This window comes from Temnothorax americanus, unplaced genomic scaffold, assembly GCF_048541705.1.
Source record: "Temnothorax americanus isolate GAGA-0224 unplaced genomic scaffold, ASM4854170v1 Scaffold94, whole genome shotgun sequence".
Classification (NCBI taxonomy): Eukaryota; Metazoa; Arthropoda; class Insecta; order Hymenoptera; family Formicidae; genus Temnothorax; species Temnothorax americanus.
The window spans coordinates 311,472-333,400 of NW_027509817.1; the positions used below are offsets into that span (position 1 = coordinate 311,472).

The window sequence follows — 21,929 nt, forward strand, 5'->3', positions numbered from 1 at the left end:
TAGATCACTTGGTAAAATTCATATAAAATATTCTATAATGCGTCATTAAAATATTTGCGAGAAAAGAGTTAAAAACACTTTAATACAGCAATTGCGATTTTTTCCTAATTTTATTTAGCTACATAAAAAATTTGGGTAAATGTGTATAAAAAGTCAAACCTCACCGATTTTATATCGCTATTTAAATATGTTTGTAGGGGTTCTTTCTGAATAATTCAACGCAAGAAAGAAGTGGGGAACGGCATTAATTTAGAAGAAATAGCAAATTGAAGTTTCACAATTTTAACTTTTTTTAGGTATTAGTTCTAAGAGAAGCAATTTGCTGATATATGTGTGTATAGACAGCACACATGTAGGTAGGAGCTTGCGGCTTCCCCGCAAGTAGGGGTGGATAGAAGTGGACCTCGGTTCGCGTAGAAAATCATGGGTATTTTGTCAACAATCGAATTGATCGATTTTGCACAATTCGTTATAGAAGCTTTTATCATGCAACTACACGAATTTCTCAGCCTCGTTAATGATAATAAAATAAGTCGGTCAATTCGATTGTGGACAAAATATCCATAACTTCATGAACCGAAGTCCACATTCACCCCTGCTTGTAGGGGAGGGGCGACAGCTCCTAACCCGCCGACATGTGTATACTGTCTATACACAGTATCAGCAAATTACTTCCCTTAAAACTAAAAAAATATATTATTACAGCATATACAAACTTTAATGTCGAACTTCAATTTGTTGTATCTTCTAAACAATCAAAACTAATACCGTCCCCCACTTTTTTCTTGGTTAGAATTACTCAGAAAGATCTCCCCTATAACATTTTTAATAGTAGCGATAAAATCGGTGACCTTTTATACACATTTACCAAAATTTGGATGGAAGATACAAAGCTTTATTATATAAGGAGATACGTATCTTCGAGTCAATGAATGAGTTATTTGTTACAAAATTCCGAGGGCCATTACATATCTCTGAAATATCTCCTATTACATTCAAGTTTTTATTGTATGGATCGTAGAAGCATTAAGTACGAGAAGCCTGTACGCATTGCCTTAAATAAAATTTCACGTTATTGACAGCGGCATTGTACTTGCCTTTTACGGTATCATTAAGTACACTTACCATGTTATAAGTCACATAGGACAGAACAAGAACTTTCCCCGCAGTTATTGTCAGTGGTTTTCTACTTCTCATCATGATCATTATTAGAAGTTTTTGCGACATTATCGGCATCTTGTACCATTCTATTTTGTACCTGCAAATACAATAATTATTACACTCTTTACATATCTATTCTGAAAAGTAATTTTAATCTTAATTCAGTTCAAAAAATAAACTAATTTTTGAGATGACTACCGGGAAAAAAAATTAAGTTAAATCAAGCAATTTGTTTGTAAATTCATGATATTTATATAGCGCCCATTACAAAAAATTCATAATTGCTGTTAAACGTTTTGTGGATATTTTGTAAAACATACGCGGAGTCATACACCTTTTCGTTGCAGTCTATGATATTCTGACCTTGCCAGTTTTCAAAGAACGTGTTAAGCAGAAGCCCGCTTAGATAAGTTCCGTACGGCATAAGGCGATTGATGTTTTCCGTATTTGTTATAACCTAAAAAATTTGTCATTGATATTTATCCCTTAAATGCTACCCGGGGTCCAGCGGACCCCAGACCCTTTACAATTATATATTTTAAAATGTTCCCGCCAAAAATGGAGCTCATGCTCCCATTGATGATAGTTGAGTGATTGACCCGTTTGTACACTTAGCAGTACTCACAAGTTAGTTTACTTAATTTTTTATACTATGTTGAAATTGAAATTTTAACAATATAAGCATTTTATTCTCTTTTCTAAATTGAACAACATTGAAAAAAATTTTCATAACTAAAGATCAAAAAATTAATGAGTATAAGGAGACATTTTTCATGCTGGGGTCTTTTAGACCCCTCATGTCATTTACGAGATTTTTGAGAGGTGTGGCATTTAAGGGTTATATATGTGATTGTACTTAAACTCACTGCATATAATTATTAAGTAATTTACCTGAAATCCTACAATGCTTAACAGGAACACGTTAACTGTCATCTGCATAAAAAATGGTAGCCTATACAGCGATTCTATGGCTGTAGCAAATCTGACATAATATGCACAAAGACATTAATTTATTATTGATTATATTATTTATGAACATTATTGTGGAATCGTGTATACTAACTGTATTGCCTCTGTGTGCCTTCGAACACTATATGCGATATTTAAATAATATTTATTTTGCATGGTCATTATGTCGTCGTCATTATTTTCAAATTTAAATGCGTTTTCCAAATGGTATCTAAAGTTTGATATTATATAGTATCTATTGAACAAGAATATCTTATGCTATTGATACATAGATATATCTATGTCTAATTATGTATATTATATTTTAATTAAGTGCTGAATGAATAATTTGAGATAAGTGTACTTAATATAGATTTTTTAAAACTGTAAAAGTTAAATATTAAACTTAAAATATTTAATTTTCATGTATCCGCCGAACTTACTTCAGAGCATCAAACAAACCACAACAATGCTGAACGCACGTTAAATACAAAATGTTGAACGAAGTCAATATCAACGTATAAAAGAATTCACATAGGCCGCCCTGTATGAGAAGAAGAATGTATTGCATTTGCAAATCAAGCATATAATTGATGTGATGAGCCGATTCTGTTTGTGTGTCCTGCGTCTTATTTGACGTGTCCTTATTGTAGGAAAATCTGGTCATCAAAGGTGTGAACGCGAAAAGCACGGCGTGGCCAAGTATAATAGCTAACGAAAAAGTATCAGAGGTTTATAGGCATTAGTAAATACATAATTAAAATACGATTACAAAAAAAAGATATAAAATATATTTGTATATAATTATATTTAGATTTAATATTCCAAAATTAATAATGCATCAAATGCACACGGAGAAAAATAACTTAGCTATCGTAGCAAAATCATTGCTGCTACTGTATACTTGATATGAAAACAAACATATTTTGCAATAATCATAATTAATTACTTTATGCTGGTAAGATCTATTTTGCTGACAAAATAAAAAAATTCGAATTGTGAGTAAATTTTATGTTAATAAAATGTGAGTAGAGTTCATGTTTATTTGCTGTTAAAACGAACAGTCTAATTCGTCGCAAATACATTTTGCTATTACAACAAAATTGGAGCACAATAATTTACAATCTAAGAAAATTATTTCAGCAAATAAAATTGGTCTTCTTTTGTTGTCTATATGATATCTAATAAATTTTGCTGCAGTAATTACATACTTGCATCAGTACGAGCAAATCTTTCTTCTTTATGTAAGATGTATTAGACAAAAATTTTCTTGAGCAAGTATTATTCTCTAAATGTAAAGTTACATATATTATTCGGCTAATTCTTGAAGGTATTTATATAATTCAATTGAAATAAAAAATACGCTATATGTTACATAGTTCGTACTAGAAATAAAACATTCTAAAAAAAGTTTTGTGTTGCGATAGTTCTATATTATTACTGTACGAATCGATAACTTACCCGAATAAACGTAGCCAAATCTTCGCGCAAACAATACATACGAGCGCAAAATTTTAGCCTCTTGGTTTGACTTAGGAGAACAACAGTGTTCCTGTATATCCATGAGAAGCATTTTGATCTGTGAACATCTTTGTTCTTAACACTCTGTCATATTAACTACTTTGTGTTTTAATTAAGATGGTATTTGATCACTTTTATTTACGCACCTTAGGTAATTTATACACCGTGTAGATTAATTTAATCGTTGACGCTATGGCGAAAAATAGCATCGACAAGCAATCAAATACCTCGAAAAAATCTGGCCAAACTTTAATCATACACAGCATCTGTATTTGTAGCAGATTAGTAAATTAGTAAATTTTATAAAAATATGTATAAAAAGGGGGCAAATTACAAACTTGCACATTGCTTCCTCATTATTACAGCTCGCTACCATTGCTCCTATTTTATTTCGCTTATAAAGCTTCTTGAGGAAGCTTTTATTTTATTTAATGTATAATTATTAGTATTTATTTTTTTGGCTTCTTCATAGAGGAAGCTTTGTGAGCAAAGGGTTCTACTTGCACACTTAAAAACTATAAAGAAGCAATGTGCAATTTCTCAATATTTGCGGAAGTTATAGCAAATTTACCGAAATTTCTATAACTCCAGAACTAATCAACCAAATCTTAACGAATTATATATGAAATAGGGGTAGAAAAAACTGAAAAATATAATAAAATTAGAAATAGATCGATATCTCCAAATTTGCGGAAATTAAAGCGTAAACAAACATTTCTGCAAATTCAAAATTTTATTAAAAAAGAACCCCTTGATTATTAACAATTTTTATTAATTCTATTATATTTTTCAGTTTTTTCTACCTCTATTTCATATATAATTCGTTAAGATTTGGTTGATTAGTTCTGGAGTTATAGAAATTTCAGTAAATTTGGCACATACATACATACATATACATACACAATACACACACACACATACATACATACAGACATTTTTTTAAACTGCAATTTTTCGACGTTTTAGAACATTCTAAACACATTCAGAAAAACAAAAAAATTTTTTTTTTTTTACGAAATCAAAGCTTCCTTTATGAGGAAGCAATAAAAAAATTATGTGTTGCGATCCTTTTATACAAATCTTTGCTTTTCCTTTACTGGAAAAAAGAAAAAAGAAGGAAGGTATGCTGTATAATCGTTCGGGAACGAGAAACGGAGATTAATCTAAAACCACAGGAGGACCGCAACGCATTTTTTTTTTTTATCTGTACACATCAGTTCCTTGGAATAATTAACCCTGACAGCACTATTACATGAGAGAGACGTATTATTTTGGTCGCAAAGTTGCAGAATTTATTATACGTCTTTTGCACGTCACAGCGACGTAATATACAACTAAAATAATCAGATGTCTGTTGCGGTTTTATAATTGATATTTCGGAAATAAATAATATTTTGTTTCTTATTATAAAATTTTACACGTAACTGTTACGTTGCAGACGTTGCATAGAATAATGTTTTATAGTTGATGATACTGATATTTCAGTTATGTTTACACTGTTGTATATATGTACATATGTTATATTATATAAATAAACGTTAGTTAAATCCGGTTATATAACAAGTTAAATACAAATGTAGAAGATTGGTACAACGTACATAATACAATAAGTTTAATTATTCAACGTACATGATACAGTAATAACCAATTTTTTATAAATATAATTAAAAAAATTTTTTAAACTATAAAGACTGGTTTTTTTATATTATTTATATAAAATACTTATTGACAGATTAAGATGCATTATTACACTTGGTTGTAGCAAAAATTAAAAAACTGGTGATTACTGGTCCAATGATGTCAAGATGATCAAATAATACCTAATTTAAAACGTCTTTTGTGATATCTTAACGTTATACAAAAACGTTATAATATAACGATTTTTAAATTATTTTTATAAATAATTTTTTGTGTAATATAATTGAAAAGAATATGAGATTATCAACAGTTGTTATAGAACATTATAAAGTATTACAAAATTAACTTTTCATAAATATCTATATATATATAAATTGTATTGTATTAATATTTACTGATTACATATAAGTGTTGGTTCATGTGATAGATGGCATCCGATGGGATCCGTTTCTCGTATTTAACATATGGCGATCAAACAATGGTATATATAATAAGAACGATATATAAATGACGGGACTTATATCAGTTGTATCGTTGAGTCCACTTTAATAATAATGTGTGGCACACTTTTGGATTAATGTAACCTTATTTTAGTTAATGGTACCTTTATTTTTAAAGACTGATAATAATTAAATAAACACAAAGCATAAAATTAGTAAATAGATAAACAAATAAATATATATTTTACAATAAATCCCGTAATTAACTATAATTTTGTATATAATTTTGATTTTCACAATCCTCTACGTTATTAAAATGTCATAAAATCACGTTTTTTAACATTTTAAAATGTCAGTCTATGAGTCAGTCTATGAGACAGTCTGTCATTTTTGGTTATCTACATTGGTCATTTTTGATCATTTATAACCAAATTTTGACGTTACTTTGGCGTATGCTTGTTTGTTTTAATTTTTGCTACAATCAGGTACATCTAATGCATTTTGTATCTCAAGTATTTTATGTACATAATATCCCAGATAGCAAGTTGCCCACAGGTTGCTGTCAATCTGCTTAAAACTGCTCTGCTAAGTTGCCTTCAATATTGAGGAAAGCAGCTTCCGATTTTGCCTATTAGATTGCCGACTTTTATTGCCACCAAAACGGTTGCCAACAGATTGTGGCAACTTTTATGGCAATAAGTATGCTACGAGCTTTTCGCTTGTTTGCGTAAAGTAATCGTTGTCTGCATAATGCTTTTAAGTTGCTCTAAACGAAATTACTGTTGTCCGGTGACAGCAATATGACAATTGAAGGGAAACTTTATGCCAAACACTATTTCCTTTTTATGCCAAGGAATGCTTGGCTATCTGGGATAGTAAAACCAAATTTAATTTTTCAAAACCGGTCAACCAGTAAGTACTCAACACGTCGCATAAAGTCACAAATACTACACGTTACCGCGACATCTCTGTCACCAGGAATTTGGCTGTTAGTAACGTGACAGCGACATGTTAATCACGTTTCGAACCCTAGTTGAGACGTCGCTGTAACGTTACGTGCGACAAATTTGCATGTCAGTGATAGCGACGTGCTTGCTACGTACGGTGCTGTTAGGGAACACTCGCCCTCTATTTCTTTGTCTTTCTTGTAAGTACCTCGAACGAAATTCCGGATCCAAAGAGTAGCGTGAACCAGATGTACAACGCGTAACGTTTGCTTAACGCTTGGAAGGGCCATATACCACACGCGAGCAACAGAATGCGAATATTGCTATAGCACGACTTTCGAAAAAACTGGTCGACATGATGCATTTTTTCCCCGATCGCCGATGCTACTTTGTGCGAATGAAATTCACATTCGACTCATGAGAGATATAGAGATCACGTTGTTTATTCTCTCATAGAAAATTCCGTTTAACATTGATCGCCATGTGTAACTGCACGCGCTGTCAACGTTTCTTCTACGAAACCACTAACGCTGTCATTTGTGATCGATTGCGAAATTGAGATTGTAAAACTGCACGTCTATACGATTGAAAATATTGCCTTTCTTGTGGGTTTTGTCAAAAGAGTATACATCGAAAGACAATAGTTCTCTTGATAATACCAGTAAAAGAACTCTTATTGATTTGCTCCATATATTGGTATGGCATGGAAACTGTCAATACTCGTCCCAGCGTTAATGCCAAGGAGATAAAAACTATCTGCTCATATACATTTAGTTTATATATAATATATATATATATAATATATATATATATAATATATATATATATATATATATATATATATATATATATTATATATTGTGACGTTGCGGCTCGCCGCACCGTCGCGGCGCCCCGCCGCCGTCACAAGGCGCGGAATCTCGCGCCCAGGGACGGACCAGGGAGGTAACAACGAGATCTCCAGGGGTCGTATATAATCGCGTTTCCGCATTCTGATTACCTTCTTTTGTTTTTATGCAATGTAATACGCGCGGCACCTCACCCACACCACGGCAAACATTCGAGGGAGTACTTGGCGAAGAAAATAAAAAACGATCGATAACCAAGGAGGGGTGGCAAACACGGAAGCAGCAGAGATCGCGGGCTGGCGAGAGCAACGCGGCAGGCGGGCGGCACGTGCGGCAGCGACGGACGAGGCCGCCGACAGCGGGGCCCCAAGCGCTTGGGTAAACACCCGGTTTCAGCAAATGATCTCCATAAAACACCGACCCACGGGGTGGCTGGCCACCGCCCCAGGGTCAAACCGGAGGCACACCAACACGAGCAAAGTTCCGTCCGCCGCTAAGGACAAAATTTGAGAAGTCGTACGCCGCCGAGGGACCGTTGCCCGCCCCCGAAGGACCTCGTATCGACAGCACTGCGCCGGGACACCGCGGGCTTGCAAGCTCGCGCCCGATTGGCTCGCGCGCCCCTCAGGAAGGGGTACCGTATCGATTCCGCAATCGAGCGGGTTTTGCGTTTCACTCTCTGGTCGTCCGTCGGCGAGATAATACGTTTTGCTAAGATACGCGATAGCCACCCCGAGTCGGGCATTTCGATCTTTATCTGGCGGATCGAGGATCGTTGGTGGAAGGTGACGGCGAGGAGCCCAGGAGGAGGCGTATCACCGGTGAAGTTGCCCGTAAATCGCGAGATGTAAAGCCACGACACCGCCCTCCGGTGCACGCTCTCGCTCGGGATAACGCATGTTAAGATCGAATGTAATTTTGTGATCGATAACGAGAGCGAAGGGCCTCGGGATGGTATCGTGGCCGCGGAACCGTGGTACAAGCGTTATGGCGAATCCCTGGAGGTCGCGATAGGCGTTAATGAGTTCGATATCACGAGCATATTGCGTTGTCCTCGCGACCTTGGTGTACGGCCGCATACGGGCCGGTACTTCATGAATTGCGTTACCGTTTCTTCGCGTCGGGAAATTCTTGTGTTCGAGCATCGGGGTTAGCGTGTTGATGTGTGTTCGGATCTTGTTATTACGGGTCGATCGCGTAAGATTTGCTCTCGCGTTGAGAACTTTGCGTCCGGTATTACTTATTACGCCAAACCACGTCAACCAATCAAATCATCTCAGCTATCATACGCAAATCTGCCTAGTTATTTTACGCGTTTTACGCTATTGCCGATATGCCAAATTCAATTTCTCGCGTAACTGATGAAGTGACGTGTGTGTGTGTGTGTGTGTGTGTGTGTGTGTGTGTGTGTGTGTGTGTGTGTGTGTGTGTGTGTGTGTGTGTGTGTGTGTGTGTGTGTGTGTGTGTGTGTGTGTGTGTGTGTGTGTGTGTGTGTGTGTGTGTGTGTGTGTGTGTGTGTGTGTGTGTGTGTGTGTGTGTGTGTGTGTGTGTGTGTGTGTGTGTGTTTGTGGACAATCGCCGAGAATAACATTTGTGACCAAACGGATTGGACGAATATAAAGAAATGGATAAAATTCGGGTAAATCAACAAATTCTTCTAACAAATTCTATATAAAGTTTCTAAAAATAATCCATTTAATGCTTAGAAGTATTCAGTAATCGCTTGCCAATATGACAAAATAATTTCAAGGTTATGCTTGATAATTATGGTATTATTCTATCATTTGCATGTTTGGGCTAGTTTTAGCAATCTGCTGCGGCATATACATCTTGACTGATATATTTTTTTTTTTTTAATGTAGCACAAATGTGGATACTGCGGGTGGTTGTTTAGGTTTACCACAAACTTCACCGATCACGAAAGCTTCAAAAATTATATCGAAGAAGTAGATCGCATCAACATTGACGAAAACTACGTCGTAACAATAGGTATGATTGCTGTATATAATTCTTTATGTATATTTTGCTCTATTTAGATGAATTAATTAGTATAATTATTTAACAGTCGAAAACAATCCAACGGTTGTTGGCAAAGAAAATTTAAACGAGCTATTGATCGAAGCAGTTAGAAGCAAGCGTGGGCTTTACGACTTCCGTCATGTACCTGCTTCAGAGAGAACTACATTGCGTAAAAATGCATTATGGATGGAAGTTTCAAATATACTACGATGTATATATTTTACACATGTAGAAACCTTTTTCTTTTATTTTATTATATATAATGGTTTAAAATGTAAATGAGTAGAATGAGCTTTAAAATCAAATTATTTATAAAGGATCCCTCAGTCCAGAAGAAGCTAAGGCTCGATGGAAATATTTACGAGATAATTACATAAAAGCCCGCAAGAAGGTTTGAGCGTACATACCCAGCGGATCGGCAGCTACTGTTGCTAATACCAATTGTAAGTCAAGGTTTCAATATTACAAGCTTATGAGAATCCTTGACGATTCATTGCAGACACGGCCGTAAGTTCTTACTTTTTAATATTTACATAACTATCATTCTTATTTAGTCAGAAATAAAAGAAAGTTTGTCACAGGTGTGACCCATTCATTAATATATGTATTTCAGGACAGTGAGTTCTTTGACAGATGCCAATGAAAGTGAAGTAGTAACTTCATTTGACACACAAAACGAGCAACACGAGAGTGATGCCATAGCTGGGTCTTTGACACTTTAAGAAACTACAAAATTTCAACTTCGACACTTCAAAATTTCAACTTCAGCTATCAACAAGTCTCCACAAACACATGCATCCCTCTATGTTCCTTCACGAACGCCGTCATCTACAAATACTTCTCCACGTTCGCTCGATTCCATCGACGTCCTTTCACAAACCCCGACACCAACGAAAGACTTTCCATTGACATCAACTACAAACAGAGTGCCTACACGACCACGAACCACAGGATCAAAACGTTTGTTCATTTATATTATCATCTCTCAGTTTTTTTAATTACCGCGCAAATAACATTTTAATATCTTTGTAGAATCAGTACAAATCGTCGACTTCATCGATGTTTATGAGCCGCCTGTTGCAAAAAGTATGAGTTTTTTTACCTAAGTTCCTTACATATACTTAATGTGTGTCATAAAGGCTACGCCCAACGTGACGCTACAAATGCTTCGAAGCATTTCTTCTCTCTTTTCTTTCAATGAAGAAAGAAGGAGAAGCAGAACGCTCCAAAGCATTTGTAGCGTCACGTTGACCATAGCCAAAGAAACGTTTTCAGTGTCAAAATGTACGTTGACGTATTTGCGTTCGTGTTTTAGAAAAAAAAAAATGATGCTGCCTTGCAAGAAGCTTTGATAGAAGCCAGAAGAAGCGGAAATGAGCCAGCAACACAACCGATTGATCCGCTGGACGGATTTCTTATCCGCTTGGGAGAAGGGATGCGAAAACTGCCACATCGAAGCAGAGCCAAACTAGAAATACAGTTTTTGACATTGCTAGGTAAAATGGAAGATCGTTGCTTTAATCAAGATTCCGACGATCGAGATCAACGTAACTGTTCAAAAGGCATGTTTGAAAATGTTTGATAGGTCGCTCATTCCACATCATCATCGAACCAACACCTTTAAATGTTTTTTTTTTTTAATCAAAGATTTCGTGCCAAAAAATCCGTGCAATGTACAACCGTAAGATCTTAGTCGTATAATTTTTTTTGTACCTACGCGTACGTTGATTAAAACAATTTTTTTTGTTAATATACTTATGAAATTTAATTTTATCGTCAAAGAGAGTGGAAAACTGATAAAACATTCAATACGATAAGATTTTAGTATTAGTACGTAATCGTGCAAAACTTTAGTTATGTTTTTAGTTTTATATATTTTGGCGTAATGTTTAGTTTTTTATTCTAGAGAAAACATCTTTGCGGGGTGTTATAAATACATAGCACGGTAAAGCTTTAGTGATTTAATCTGTAAACAAATTGTTTTTCCTTAAAGTCAACCAAAGATTGTGATTGTACGCGCGCGTCACCTAACTTAAAATTTGATATTCGCTTGTAGACACATTACTGTAAGTAAAAGTACAAACGCGTGATATTAGTTAAGGGAATATATACAGTATATTATAATAAGTGTATAAGCATAAAGTATAATAATATGTAATGTATATTTCAAAATATTAATCGTTGAATAAATATGCATTGAACTTAACTTCTTTTATTAAGAAATTTATACATACAAGATATTGCCTGTAACAATTATCTTAGGACTTGCTAACGTTTTAGTCTTATCATTTTCATGTAGAAAGATTCAAAGTGTATTATTAAAAATTATTGTTAAAAACTTTTTGCCACTGCCAAGGTACTGCTCCGCCGTGTTCAAAGTATAACGCAAAATCGTCCCGGATTCTGGAGGCAAGTCGAGTGTGGGCGTTAGCTTGGCCAGCATTGTTAATTTCTTGCAATGCACCGCCAATCGAGGTTTCGTCATCTGTGCCAGTTCGAGTGTACCGCCTTTGGAAGTTCTGCAACTTGTTTTCATTCTTGATTATAAATTTGTGTTCAAGCATGTAGTCGCTTGAACAATTTTCACTGCAGTGGAAATGGACGAGATTATTGGCCGCCGATAGATTCGCCATCGTGCCGCCAGAATTCCAAATGCACTTTCGATCACTCTTCTCGCTCGACTCAGACGATAATTAAGTATTTTTTTCTGACGAATTAATCGGTAAATTCGAGGGTACGGTCGCATCATATACTGCTTCAGTGCAAATGCCTCATCTGCCACTAATACATACGGTAAAAGGGGTCCGCTAGGTTCTATTTCACTCGGTTGTGACAAATTTATTTCATTTCTTTCAAAACGTTGACCAAACTTTGAGTTCACAAAGATACCTCCATCACTCTGTCTACCTTCGGCTCCAATGTCGACTAGTGTGAAGCAGTAATTGGCATCCAAAACTGCTAACAAACTAATACTATGAGCTTCTTTGTAGTTATAATATACCGACCCGCTATGCGGTGGTGCCTGAAAAGCAAACAGAAATGTTTATCACAGATTAATCTTCTAGCACTTCTCAGTATAAACAAATAACAAATAAATTCTGAAAAAAGAACTCATTTAAATCACAACGTGTTTGCCATCTATTGCACCTATACAATATGGGAAATACAATTTTCTCTCAAATTCTTCCGCGATTTTCAACCAATCCTCTTTGTTCATTGGTGGTATTACAGATTCGTAGAGACAATTCCACAATACCTCGCACGTTTCAAAAACAATTTTTGAAACAGTGTTTACTCCAATTCTAAATGCAGAGGATATTGTCATACTGTCACCGGAGACTAAGTAAACGCAAACACACCAGAAGCCGTGTGCGAGCCGGTATTGGGTCTCGAACAACAATCTGTTTTTCAAGGAAAGGTCCAACTATACTCAGCAACTGATCAAACATTTCTGTAGACATTATACAGTAATTGTAGAACATTTTCTGGTCTTGTAGATCCATTTCTTTGACCAGATTGTCACTTGCTCCTTGCAAATATCTTCGAAATTGTGTGAATATTGGGCGAACTTATATTCTTTGGCTTTCTTTTTCTTCACGCTCTACTATAGTGCAATGAGTTTCAATATATTCGGTTTTCTAATTTTCCGGTGTTAAAGCGTTTGCTTCGCCTTTCTCCACTTCTTCAATCGTATGCCAATATAATCGCTAATAAAATGTTGGAATCCATATTCAAGGGATTCCATAAACTTCCAAAAAACGAGTTCGTCCAATATACTTATAGCCTAATAAAGATTAAGAAATAAAAAATTTAGTTTTTTTTTTAGAGCAGAGGGACTAAGTATATGTGACAAAAGTAATAGAAAAAATAATCTTTCCTACCTTCAGGATTTCCAGTAGGCAACAAAAAATTTAAATCCGCAAATGATCTCAAGTGATCTCAAATGATTGCAAGTAATGCAATCGTTGCCAGTAATGGGGGGGTTTTTTAGTCGCTCTCGGGTGAGAGCTATTAAGTGTCTTGCACCATCGGTGATTGACACATGGCCTCTCAATCTAATTGTAATTCATTCACACTATCACCGTGACACACACGTTCATAATCTTTTTGATCCTTTTTACGAATCTTAAACCTTGCAGATTGTGAATCCTTTCCGATTCCCAATCGTGCAGATCATTAATCCATAAGAATCTTAATCGGAAAAAACTTCTCAACGAAGCATATATGGGACGAAGGCCGGGTCGGATTCAAACCACGGACCTTGGTGTTACTAATCATTCGCGTAGGCACTGAGCCACGCGTCATCCCTTGCCAGTAATGCCAGTGACAATAGGTTATGAATGCTATTCTTTATTGCAATCCTAACCCCACCGTGCATACCGTTACATATATTGCGCTTTCACACATTTGTACATGCAAAGTACCTCAATCACATGGCGCGTATTTAGCAATACGCTTAAATATTAACAACCAATCGAAAATCACTTTAGTATTTCTGCTCTGTTGTACAACAGAAGGCCTGATCTGTCATTGGTCAGGATTGTTGCGCTCTACGCGAAATTTAACGCAATACGCTCCATGTGAATTGGGTACTTTTTAAATAACGTAAGTTTTGGCATATTACTAGAATACGCAGGTTACGCGTACGCTGGCGTACAAATTTTACGCCGCATGTGAAGGCAGCTTTATATTCTTTAGTTTGCCTAGTAGCCTTCTAAAGTTACCAAATTTTTTGTAAGCATGAGCAGGAGAATAGGTTATTACACAAGTAAATGTTTAAATTTATTTGGAAAATAAACAAGGTTATATAAGGATAGGTAACAACATAATACATTTAATTTTGATACTAATGAATAGAGAATTAATGTACTGTCACGACTTTTTCACTCCCGGACCGCTCCGGGACGTGTGCCGGATCAAAAGGAGTAAGGAGAGCGAGATGACGGGCCTCTCCAACGATTCCCTCGCACCTCCGGCACTTCGCGAAACGAATTTACCGTTGGGCGCCAGACGCGTCAACGCGCGTCCGCGAAATCGCGAAAGAAAGCCAACACGAGACGCAAAGCGAGACGTGCGGATGTGCGAGGAATCGGCTAGCTCGACCTAAGGGCTGGGGCGGGGGTGATGAAGGGCGGCGCGATTTTCGGCGGGGTGATACGCCATAAATAAGGTTCCGAACTCAAGCGATTAATAATCAAAATAACATTTATTTATTAGAAATGCGCGCGTGAAACATATAGGGGCCGATTCGGCTCCGGCCGGTCAGGCAATTCAGACAATCAGTCGCGCGAGCGTCCGAGATGAAACAAAAGAAATAATGATAGCGCGGACACCAGAATAAACGAAGTACGGCGTTATCGTGTAATAAACGCGCAGAAGGCGCTGCGATTAGATCAGAAAGGTACAGTATGACAAAACTTACAATTAATATGGAACGTCAACAGTAAACATGAAATAATCACGAAAATAGAAAATAAGATCTCGCAGGAAAGATCGCGAAAGGGCGATACCTCACGCTCGGAGCGCGTGAACGCAACGCCGGGAGTCGCGCGAGAATTCTGTCGCCAATTATCTTAAGCCTAACGCAAGTATGAATCGGGGCGTAAGCCACGTCCCAACGTAATGAGGACCGAACGCAACACAATAGCGCGAGATCAATTTCGGCGCGATCGCAGGGAGACGCGGAAAACTATAACAAACGCGAAAATACGGACTTAATCTAACGCGAGAAATGACCAAAGGTAGCGCCAGTCATTCGGGCAAAGACAATACTGCCCTCAGAGATTTCCGAACGCGAAAACGGGACGCCGAGGCAATCGGCGTAGCGCAAAATACCGGAAGAAACGCGAGGAACATGTGCGGGATTACCGCGAGCAATGATAACACGCAATCACCGAACAACGCATCCGAACATGACTACCCTAACACGCACGATTCTCTGAGGCAATTAGCCACTCACAGACGGCCGATTAACGCGAGTGATGTGCCGACGCATGCGAAATTCCACCAGAGCAATGGTCGAAAATTTGATACGCCGGGGATACGGAAGGCACGAAACACAATCGCGAGCGCGGACAGTGCACGAAACGGACTCGCAGTGACGAATTTCGCCACGAATCTATCACGATCTCCAGAGGCTCGCAATCGCGTCTTTATCTCAATTCCGCGGCCACGAGACCATCCCGAGGCCCTTCGCTCTCGCTGTCGATCGCCATTCGATACGCGGTCTCAAGGGGCCGCACGCGTCGCGATATTACAACGTTATCCCGGACGAGAGCGTGCACCGGAGGGCGGCGTCGTGGCGTTACATTTCGCGATTAATTACTGCGGGCAACCTCACCGGTGTGATGTCTCCTCGTAGGGCTCTTTGCCGTCACCTCGTACGGAGGATCGTCGCAGCGGAACAGATTTTCCCGACTCGGGGCGGCTATCGCGTAGTTTTTAAAGAAAACGTTCGCACTCGCCGACGGACGACCAGAGAGTGTCTCGCTAGATTCGCTCGATAACGGAATCGATGCGGCACCCCCTTCCGTAGGGGCGTGCCAACCAATCGAGAGCGAGCGTGCAAGCTCGCGCGATATTCTCACGCAGGATCATCGTAAGGTGGATCCTTCGGGGGCGCGCAACGGTCCCTCGGCGGCGTAGCGACTTCTTCAATTTGTCCCTGGGCAGCGGACTGGACTTTGTTCTGGCCGGTGTGCCTCCGGTTGCCCTCGGGGCGGTGATCAGTCACCCCGCGGGCCGGTATTTCGTGGAGGCAGATTGCTGAGGCCGGGTTTGCCCCGGTACCTGGGGCCCCGCTACCGGCGGCCTTGTCCATCGCCGCCTCATTCGCCACACGCCTGCCGCGTTGCTCTCGCCGCCCGTGATCCATGTAGCGTCCGCTCTCGCCACCCCTCTTCGGTCCTTGGTCCTCCCGGACCCCTCTCGTTATCGGTACTCCCTCGAAGATTCGCCGTGGTTAGAGACCCTCTAATCAGAGTCTGGACATCAGAAGGTTAAGTTAGGTTGTCCGACATTTTTCTGCAAAATCCTGAGAGAGAGAGAGATATGTGCTACCTCACTCTCTTCGTTAATGCCTCCTAACCTGCTTATACTGCGTGTACTGGGTCAAGTAGAGTAAATTGTAATAATGGGTGGATGTGCCGCAGAATTTTGTAACAATAGCTCTGCAAAGGGCTATATCATGAAGATATTCCCAAGAGATAAGCATCGTCGAGAGCAATGGGTTAAAAATATGAATCGTCCAAATTGGACGCCAACAAATAGTTCTTACTTGTGCGAGGTAAATTATTTTTTTATTCATTTAATTTATAATAGTTTATTTAAATATTTTATCATTTAATTAAAAAATGTATAAAGAAATAGTATATACCATTAAATTAATATTTTTATAAAAAAGGAAAGCCATAAAATACAGGTTATATATATATATAAAAGTACATGAAATCAAGTTACATTACTTTTAATTCAAATACTTAAACATTAACATTAATCTTGCTATTCTTCTATTGCTTTCTTGTTTTCTATGAATGAGAAGCATGGTTTTTTATTAAAATATAATCTTGTTTTCTATGAATGAGAAGCATGATTTTGTATTAAAATATAATATTGTTTTCTATGAATGAGAAGCATGTTTTTGTACTTTAATATAATCTGTTTATTTTTATTGGCATATTAAACTAAAATATTAAACATTATTTATAAAATAAAGTTATTTATTCTTTGATAGTTATATTTTATTAACCTCTTTTTATAGGTGCATTTTGCTCCTGAAATGTGGGAGCCGAACAGAATTGATAATAAAAGAAAATTGAAACCACACGCTGTACCAACCATTTTCGGTTTTTTTATAACAATAAATATTTTTTATATGCTGTTTATATATATATATATATATATATATATATATATTTGTGTTATTTATTCCCTATTTTCTTATTACTTTTTTTTTACTATATTTTCTTTAAATATTAATTTATTACTGTTAATTACTATCAAAGTTTCTACTTTCAACTCATTCATTCTCTCTTTTTCTCTCTCTCTCTTTCTCTCGTAATATTTTAAAACGTTTTAAATTAAAATTTCAATGTATTTTTATTAATAATTAATAAGTTTTTATATTTCATAGCAATAGAGATTTCATAAAACCGGCGCGAATTGCAGAAAAATGGCGGACCAATCAGAGCGTGCTCCCTGATGTCTAGACTCTGATTAGAGGGTCTCTAGCCGTGGTGCGGGTGAGGCGCCGTGCGCATTACAATTTATACATGAAAATAAGAGAATAATCAAAACGCGGAAACGATATCGATTTCTGGCCTCTGGAGATCTCGTCGTCGCCTCTCTGGCTCGTCCCTGGGCGCAAATTTCCGCGCCTTGTGACGGCGGCGGGGCGCTGCCACGAAGCGGCGGGCCGCAACGTCACAACACATACGTGGGGGTCTACGTCCTTCGTGGCCAAAATGATAGCTGCGTAACTGTAAAAACTTGCGAGTCTACCAGAAAATATAAAATAAACGATATTTATTAAAATGACTAAAAAATTGTTAACTACAATGTTGACAGATATTTTGTAAATTTTTTCATATTTTTTAAAAATATTTTAAGATAAGGAAAAATATCGTTAAGCGTGACACAAACCCACGTGTGCACTGGAAAGATACCGAAAAAACATGCACATTATAATTAAAAGTTAAAAATATTGGATGCACGAGATAACTTAAATTATTCTATTTTTCAGCAAACTAAATTTTGTAATAAAAATATTGAAAAAGGTATAAAAGAATAGAGATATAAAAGAGAGAGTATTAAAAGGATAAAAAGTTTCAGAAATGAATGAAAAGAATAGATTAAGATGTAGAGCATTATTGTTAGCTTTATTGTACATAAAAAAAAAGAAAAAAGAGAGATACAATTTGATTAAAAGCAAAAGAAAATATTGGGTACATCTTATTCTTCAACGAAAACAACAACAAGGAGATTGGCGTAATTTGATACATGAAATGCGGTTGCAAGATGTATTCAAATTTTTTGAATACATGAGGATGACATGTGATATGTTTGACTATATATTATCAAAGGTAGGACCTTTGATAACAAAAATGGAAACTAATTGAAGAGTTCCTATTCCAGCATCTGCAAGATTAGCTATGATTATACGGTATGTATACTAGTAAAAAAAAAAGGAAACTTTATATCCGAAAAATTAGCCTTTTAGGGTATAAAAAGTGTTCTCTAATTTTTTCAGTAGTGTAATTATATTAACAATTTAAATATTTAATATTAAGCAATACATTTTTTAAGAAATATTTACAAGATAAATACTAAATTAGCATTCATGAACTGAATTTGTAGTTATTTAGCAAGTGGAGATGGGCTCCATAGCATTTCATTATGCTATCAAACTGGGAAGAGTACTACATCAGGTATAATAAAGGAAACTTGTCAAAGCTATATGGGATTGTTTTCGTGAAGAAGTGTTATTTACTCCTACACAAGATAAATGGCGAGAAATAGCTAAGGAATTTAAATTAAAAAATATGGAACTTTCCAAATTGTATCGGTGCTTTAGACGGCAAGCATGTTGCTATAATTGTAAGATTATATTAAAACAATTTTAAGAACGTCTAATTTTTAAAAATTCTAAAAAAATTATTATAGGTAATTTTTGTTGCTTAAGTTTATTACAGAAATCACGACACTCCTATGTAAATATATATCGTGCTTTATTACAATTAAATAAAAGGGAGTACAGCGAGCACGCCGTGGAATAACACGTGGAAACTTGCGAGAGCGGTATACGACCTTCTCGAGACACGCTTTGAAAAAGACTGAGAGTGTGAACGCGGCCAGATGAAAAAGTGCGTGATGCTACGGAAACGCGGCCCTAATGGTGGGGAGTCATAAACGCCGCGATCTATCGTTCTCGAAGCAAATCGATATATCTCGCCCTAACGGTCCTAATTTTTGTCGCAATACTCAACACTCCCACTCGACAAAAATATTAATTATTACACGACAATATGCCACTTTCTTGTTTCAAACGATGAAACTTATCTCTCGGTAGCGCCTTAGTTAATTGGTCAGCCAATTGATTATTTGTCGGCACATACTGCACGTCGATGCTTCCATCGAGTTGTTTCTCACAGGTGTAGTGATATTGCACGTCAACATGTTTTAGCCGTCTCAAGGATTTACGGTGCTTGACTTGACGTATCGCAGCTTGATTGTCATAATATAGAGGTATTGGCCCTTCACCACATGGATTGAACTCCCACATGCCTTGTTTCAGCCAAACTGCTTCTTTGGTTGCTGAACGTAAAGTCATATACTCAGCTTCCGTCGCCGAGGTAGCTGTTGCACCTTGTTTCTTTGAACTCCAGGAGATCGGTCCACCATTTAGAAAAAAATCCACCCTGTGGTGCTTACACGAGTATCCAAGTCACCAGCGTAATCGGAATCGCAATAACCAGTAATTTCTAAGTCCTTATTTCCGATGCCATACACAATACCATGGCTGATCGTCCCCTTAATATAACGCAATATTATTTTAATCCCATTCCAATGCGCTTTGCTTGGTTTACTCGCGTATTAACTCAAAACGCTTATAATGTAACCTAAATCCGGACGCGTCGTTACCATTAAGTACATAATTGGCCCTAGAGCTTCTCTATACGGGTAACAATTACTATCTTCTTCGTCGTTATTTGCTGTAAACTTCATTCCAGGATCGGCAGGCACAGAAGATGGCGCACAGTTAGCGTGAGAGAACTTGCTTAGAACCTTTTGCGCATAGGCAGTCTGATGCAGCTTTAACACTCCAAGACTTCTGTCCCTCTCGATCTGGATACCTATAAAATATTCAGCTTTGTTATATCTTATTTCAAAGTTTGATTCTAGTTTTATTAACAATCTTTTAGTCATTTCTTTGTGATTTGAGCAAATTAATTCGTCATCAACATACAGAACCAAAATGATTATTACGGGACTTTGACAGTAGATAAATACGCACGGATCCTTTTGATTTTGTCTCAAACCTGCGGCTCGTAAGACTGCAGAAATATTGTCGTGCCACTCTTTAGACGCTTGCTTGAGCCCATAGAGACTTTTCAATAAGCGACACATTCGATCATCCTCCTCGAAGCCGTCCGGTTGCTCCATGTAGACTTCCTCCTTCAATTCACTGTTAAGGAAAGCAGACGTTACATCAAACTGAATTGTGTCTAATCAAAACTGCTTTAAGTGCTTCAGTACATCTGACTTTTCACACAGGTCCATGTGAAAGACATTTCCTGGCTTAACAGCTCGCCTCGCTCCTGACCTTGGAAAATAGAGACGTTGCTGCTTACCTAGCACACACTCTTCGCAGAATGGTTCCTTAGTGACCCTTCCTTCAACCTTAAGGTCCAATACCGTAGATTTATTGATCATCTGTCGCAAGGTCCTAAAGTTGAGATGACCCATCTTTTCGTGCCATTTCATCAGGGAACAATCAGTCACATTCGCTTTAGCTGCTTGATTTGCTTTATGAGGTACCACCGTCTGAAAGTTTAAAGCATAGAGACCTTTGCCACGTATCGATCCACTTACCAATAAGCGATCATTCTTCAAATATTTGACTGTTCCTCCACCATGTTCGAATACGACTGTCATTCCCTTCTTCGTCGATTTGTTGACAGACAGGAGGTTCTTTTGAATCCCCGGAATGTACAGTACTCCTCCAAGAGTATGCGTGACACTGCTCCCACTGGGTCCAGGTACTCTGACAATGACGTCACCTCTTCCAGCTGCATACAGTACGTGTCCGCTTCCAACTCGCACGGGATAGCTTTTTCCTTCGAATAATTCCATGGTTTGAAACCAGTCTCTTCTGAATGTCATGTGCTCAGTGGCTCCAGAGTCCGAAAACCAGATGTCGTCCTCCTGCGCACTCAAGCATGTTTTTTCCTCAATTATGAATACCTCGGATTCCTCCCATTTCTCATGACCTTGTTTTGAAGTAGAAGCCTGGCTTGCTTTGTTTTCTTCCGCCACAAAGGAATGCCCTCGTTTGTTTTGATTCTGGCTCTGCCCTTGACTTTGTTGTTTCTTCTTGAAACAGTCTCGTGCCCAATGACCTGTCTTGTGGCAAAAGTTACACTTGCCTTTCTTCTTGTTGTCACCTTGAGGCGTGTTAGTCGTGTTAGCATTTCTTTTCGACTTTCCTCTGGAATAAATTCTTCATTTACGAGATGATCCGTCAACTTCTCCACGGTTTGTTCTGCCCTTGGTACAGCGTACTACGCTGTACGAACATTGTCGTATTTGGAGGGCAAGCTGCTTAGAATTTTTTATATGACAACTAATTCTTTATGTTCCATATTCATATCCTTGAGTCTTTGAGCTAAAGAAACGATCTCCGCCACGTA

General features: G+C 37.6%; 1 protein-coding gene, 2 long non-coding RNA genes and 2 pseudogenes across 4 annotated transcripts in view; 3 read left to right on the forward strand and 2 right to left on the reverse strand.

The window, feature by feature from the left end:
- Positions 1 to 21,929, forward strand: part of LOC143908428 (uncharacterized) — a 268,255-nt pseudogene that overhangs the window by 134,032 nt on the left and 112,294 nt on the right. The gene's annotated exons all lie outside the window — the stretch shown is intronic.
- LOC143908411 (uncharacterized) lies at positions 919 to 7,411 on the reverse strand. The gene is made up of 9 exons (XM_077426079.1): positions 6,864 to 7,411; positions 3,777 to 3,896; positions 3,571 to 3,688; positions 2,553 to 2,820; positions 2,225 to 2,341; positions 2,053 to 2,143; positions 1,482 to 1,618; positions 1,126 to 1,258; positions 919 to 1,054 (listed from the first exon to the last, which is right to left on the reverse strand). Exons 1-9 carry the CDS (start codon positions 7,017 to 7,019, stop codon positions 1,004 to 1,006), a joined length of 1,191 nt encoding a protein of 396 aa, XP_077282205.1. The 5' UTR covers positions 7,020 to 7,411; the 3' UTR covers positions 919 to 1,003.
- On the forward strand, positions 7,592 to 11,679 carry LOC143908413 (uncharacterized). Its single transcript, XR_013260132.1, has 6 exons — positions 7,592 to 9,492; positions 9,569 to 9,750; positions 9,840 to 10,029; positions 10,136 to 10,482; positions 10,555 to 10,608; positions 10,838 to 11,679. It is a non-coding gene; the product is annotated as an uncharacterized LOC143908413 (long non-coding RNA).
- Positions 11,710 to 12,562, reverse strand: LOC143908409 (uncharacterized; annotated as a pseudogene).
- Positions 16,478 to 17,369, forward strand: LOC143908412 (uncharacterized). Its single transcript, XR_013260131.1, has 2 exons — positions 16,478 to 16,807; positions 17,282 to 17,369. It is a non-coding gene; the product is annotated as an uncharacterized LOC143908412 (long non-coding RNA).

What these genes read in the sequence shown, in the direction of transcription:
- LOC143908411 (XM_077426079.1), bottom strand. Translation starts at nt 7,019, where the DNA reads ATGCATCATGTCGACCAGTTTTTTCGAAAGTCGTGCTATAGCAATATT. An exon ending in GAAAAGGTGTATGACTCCGC is followed by an intron (nt 1,259 to 1,481) that starts GTATGTTTTACA and finishes TTGTATTTGCAG; the next exon opens with GTACAAAATAGAATGGTACA. An exon ending in CCTATGTGACTTATAACATG is followed by an intron (nt 1,055 to 1,125) that starts GTAAGTGTACTT and finishes ATTTTATTTAAG; the next exon opens with GCAATGCGTACAGGCTTCTC.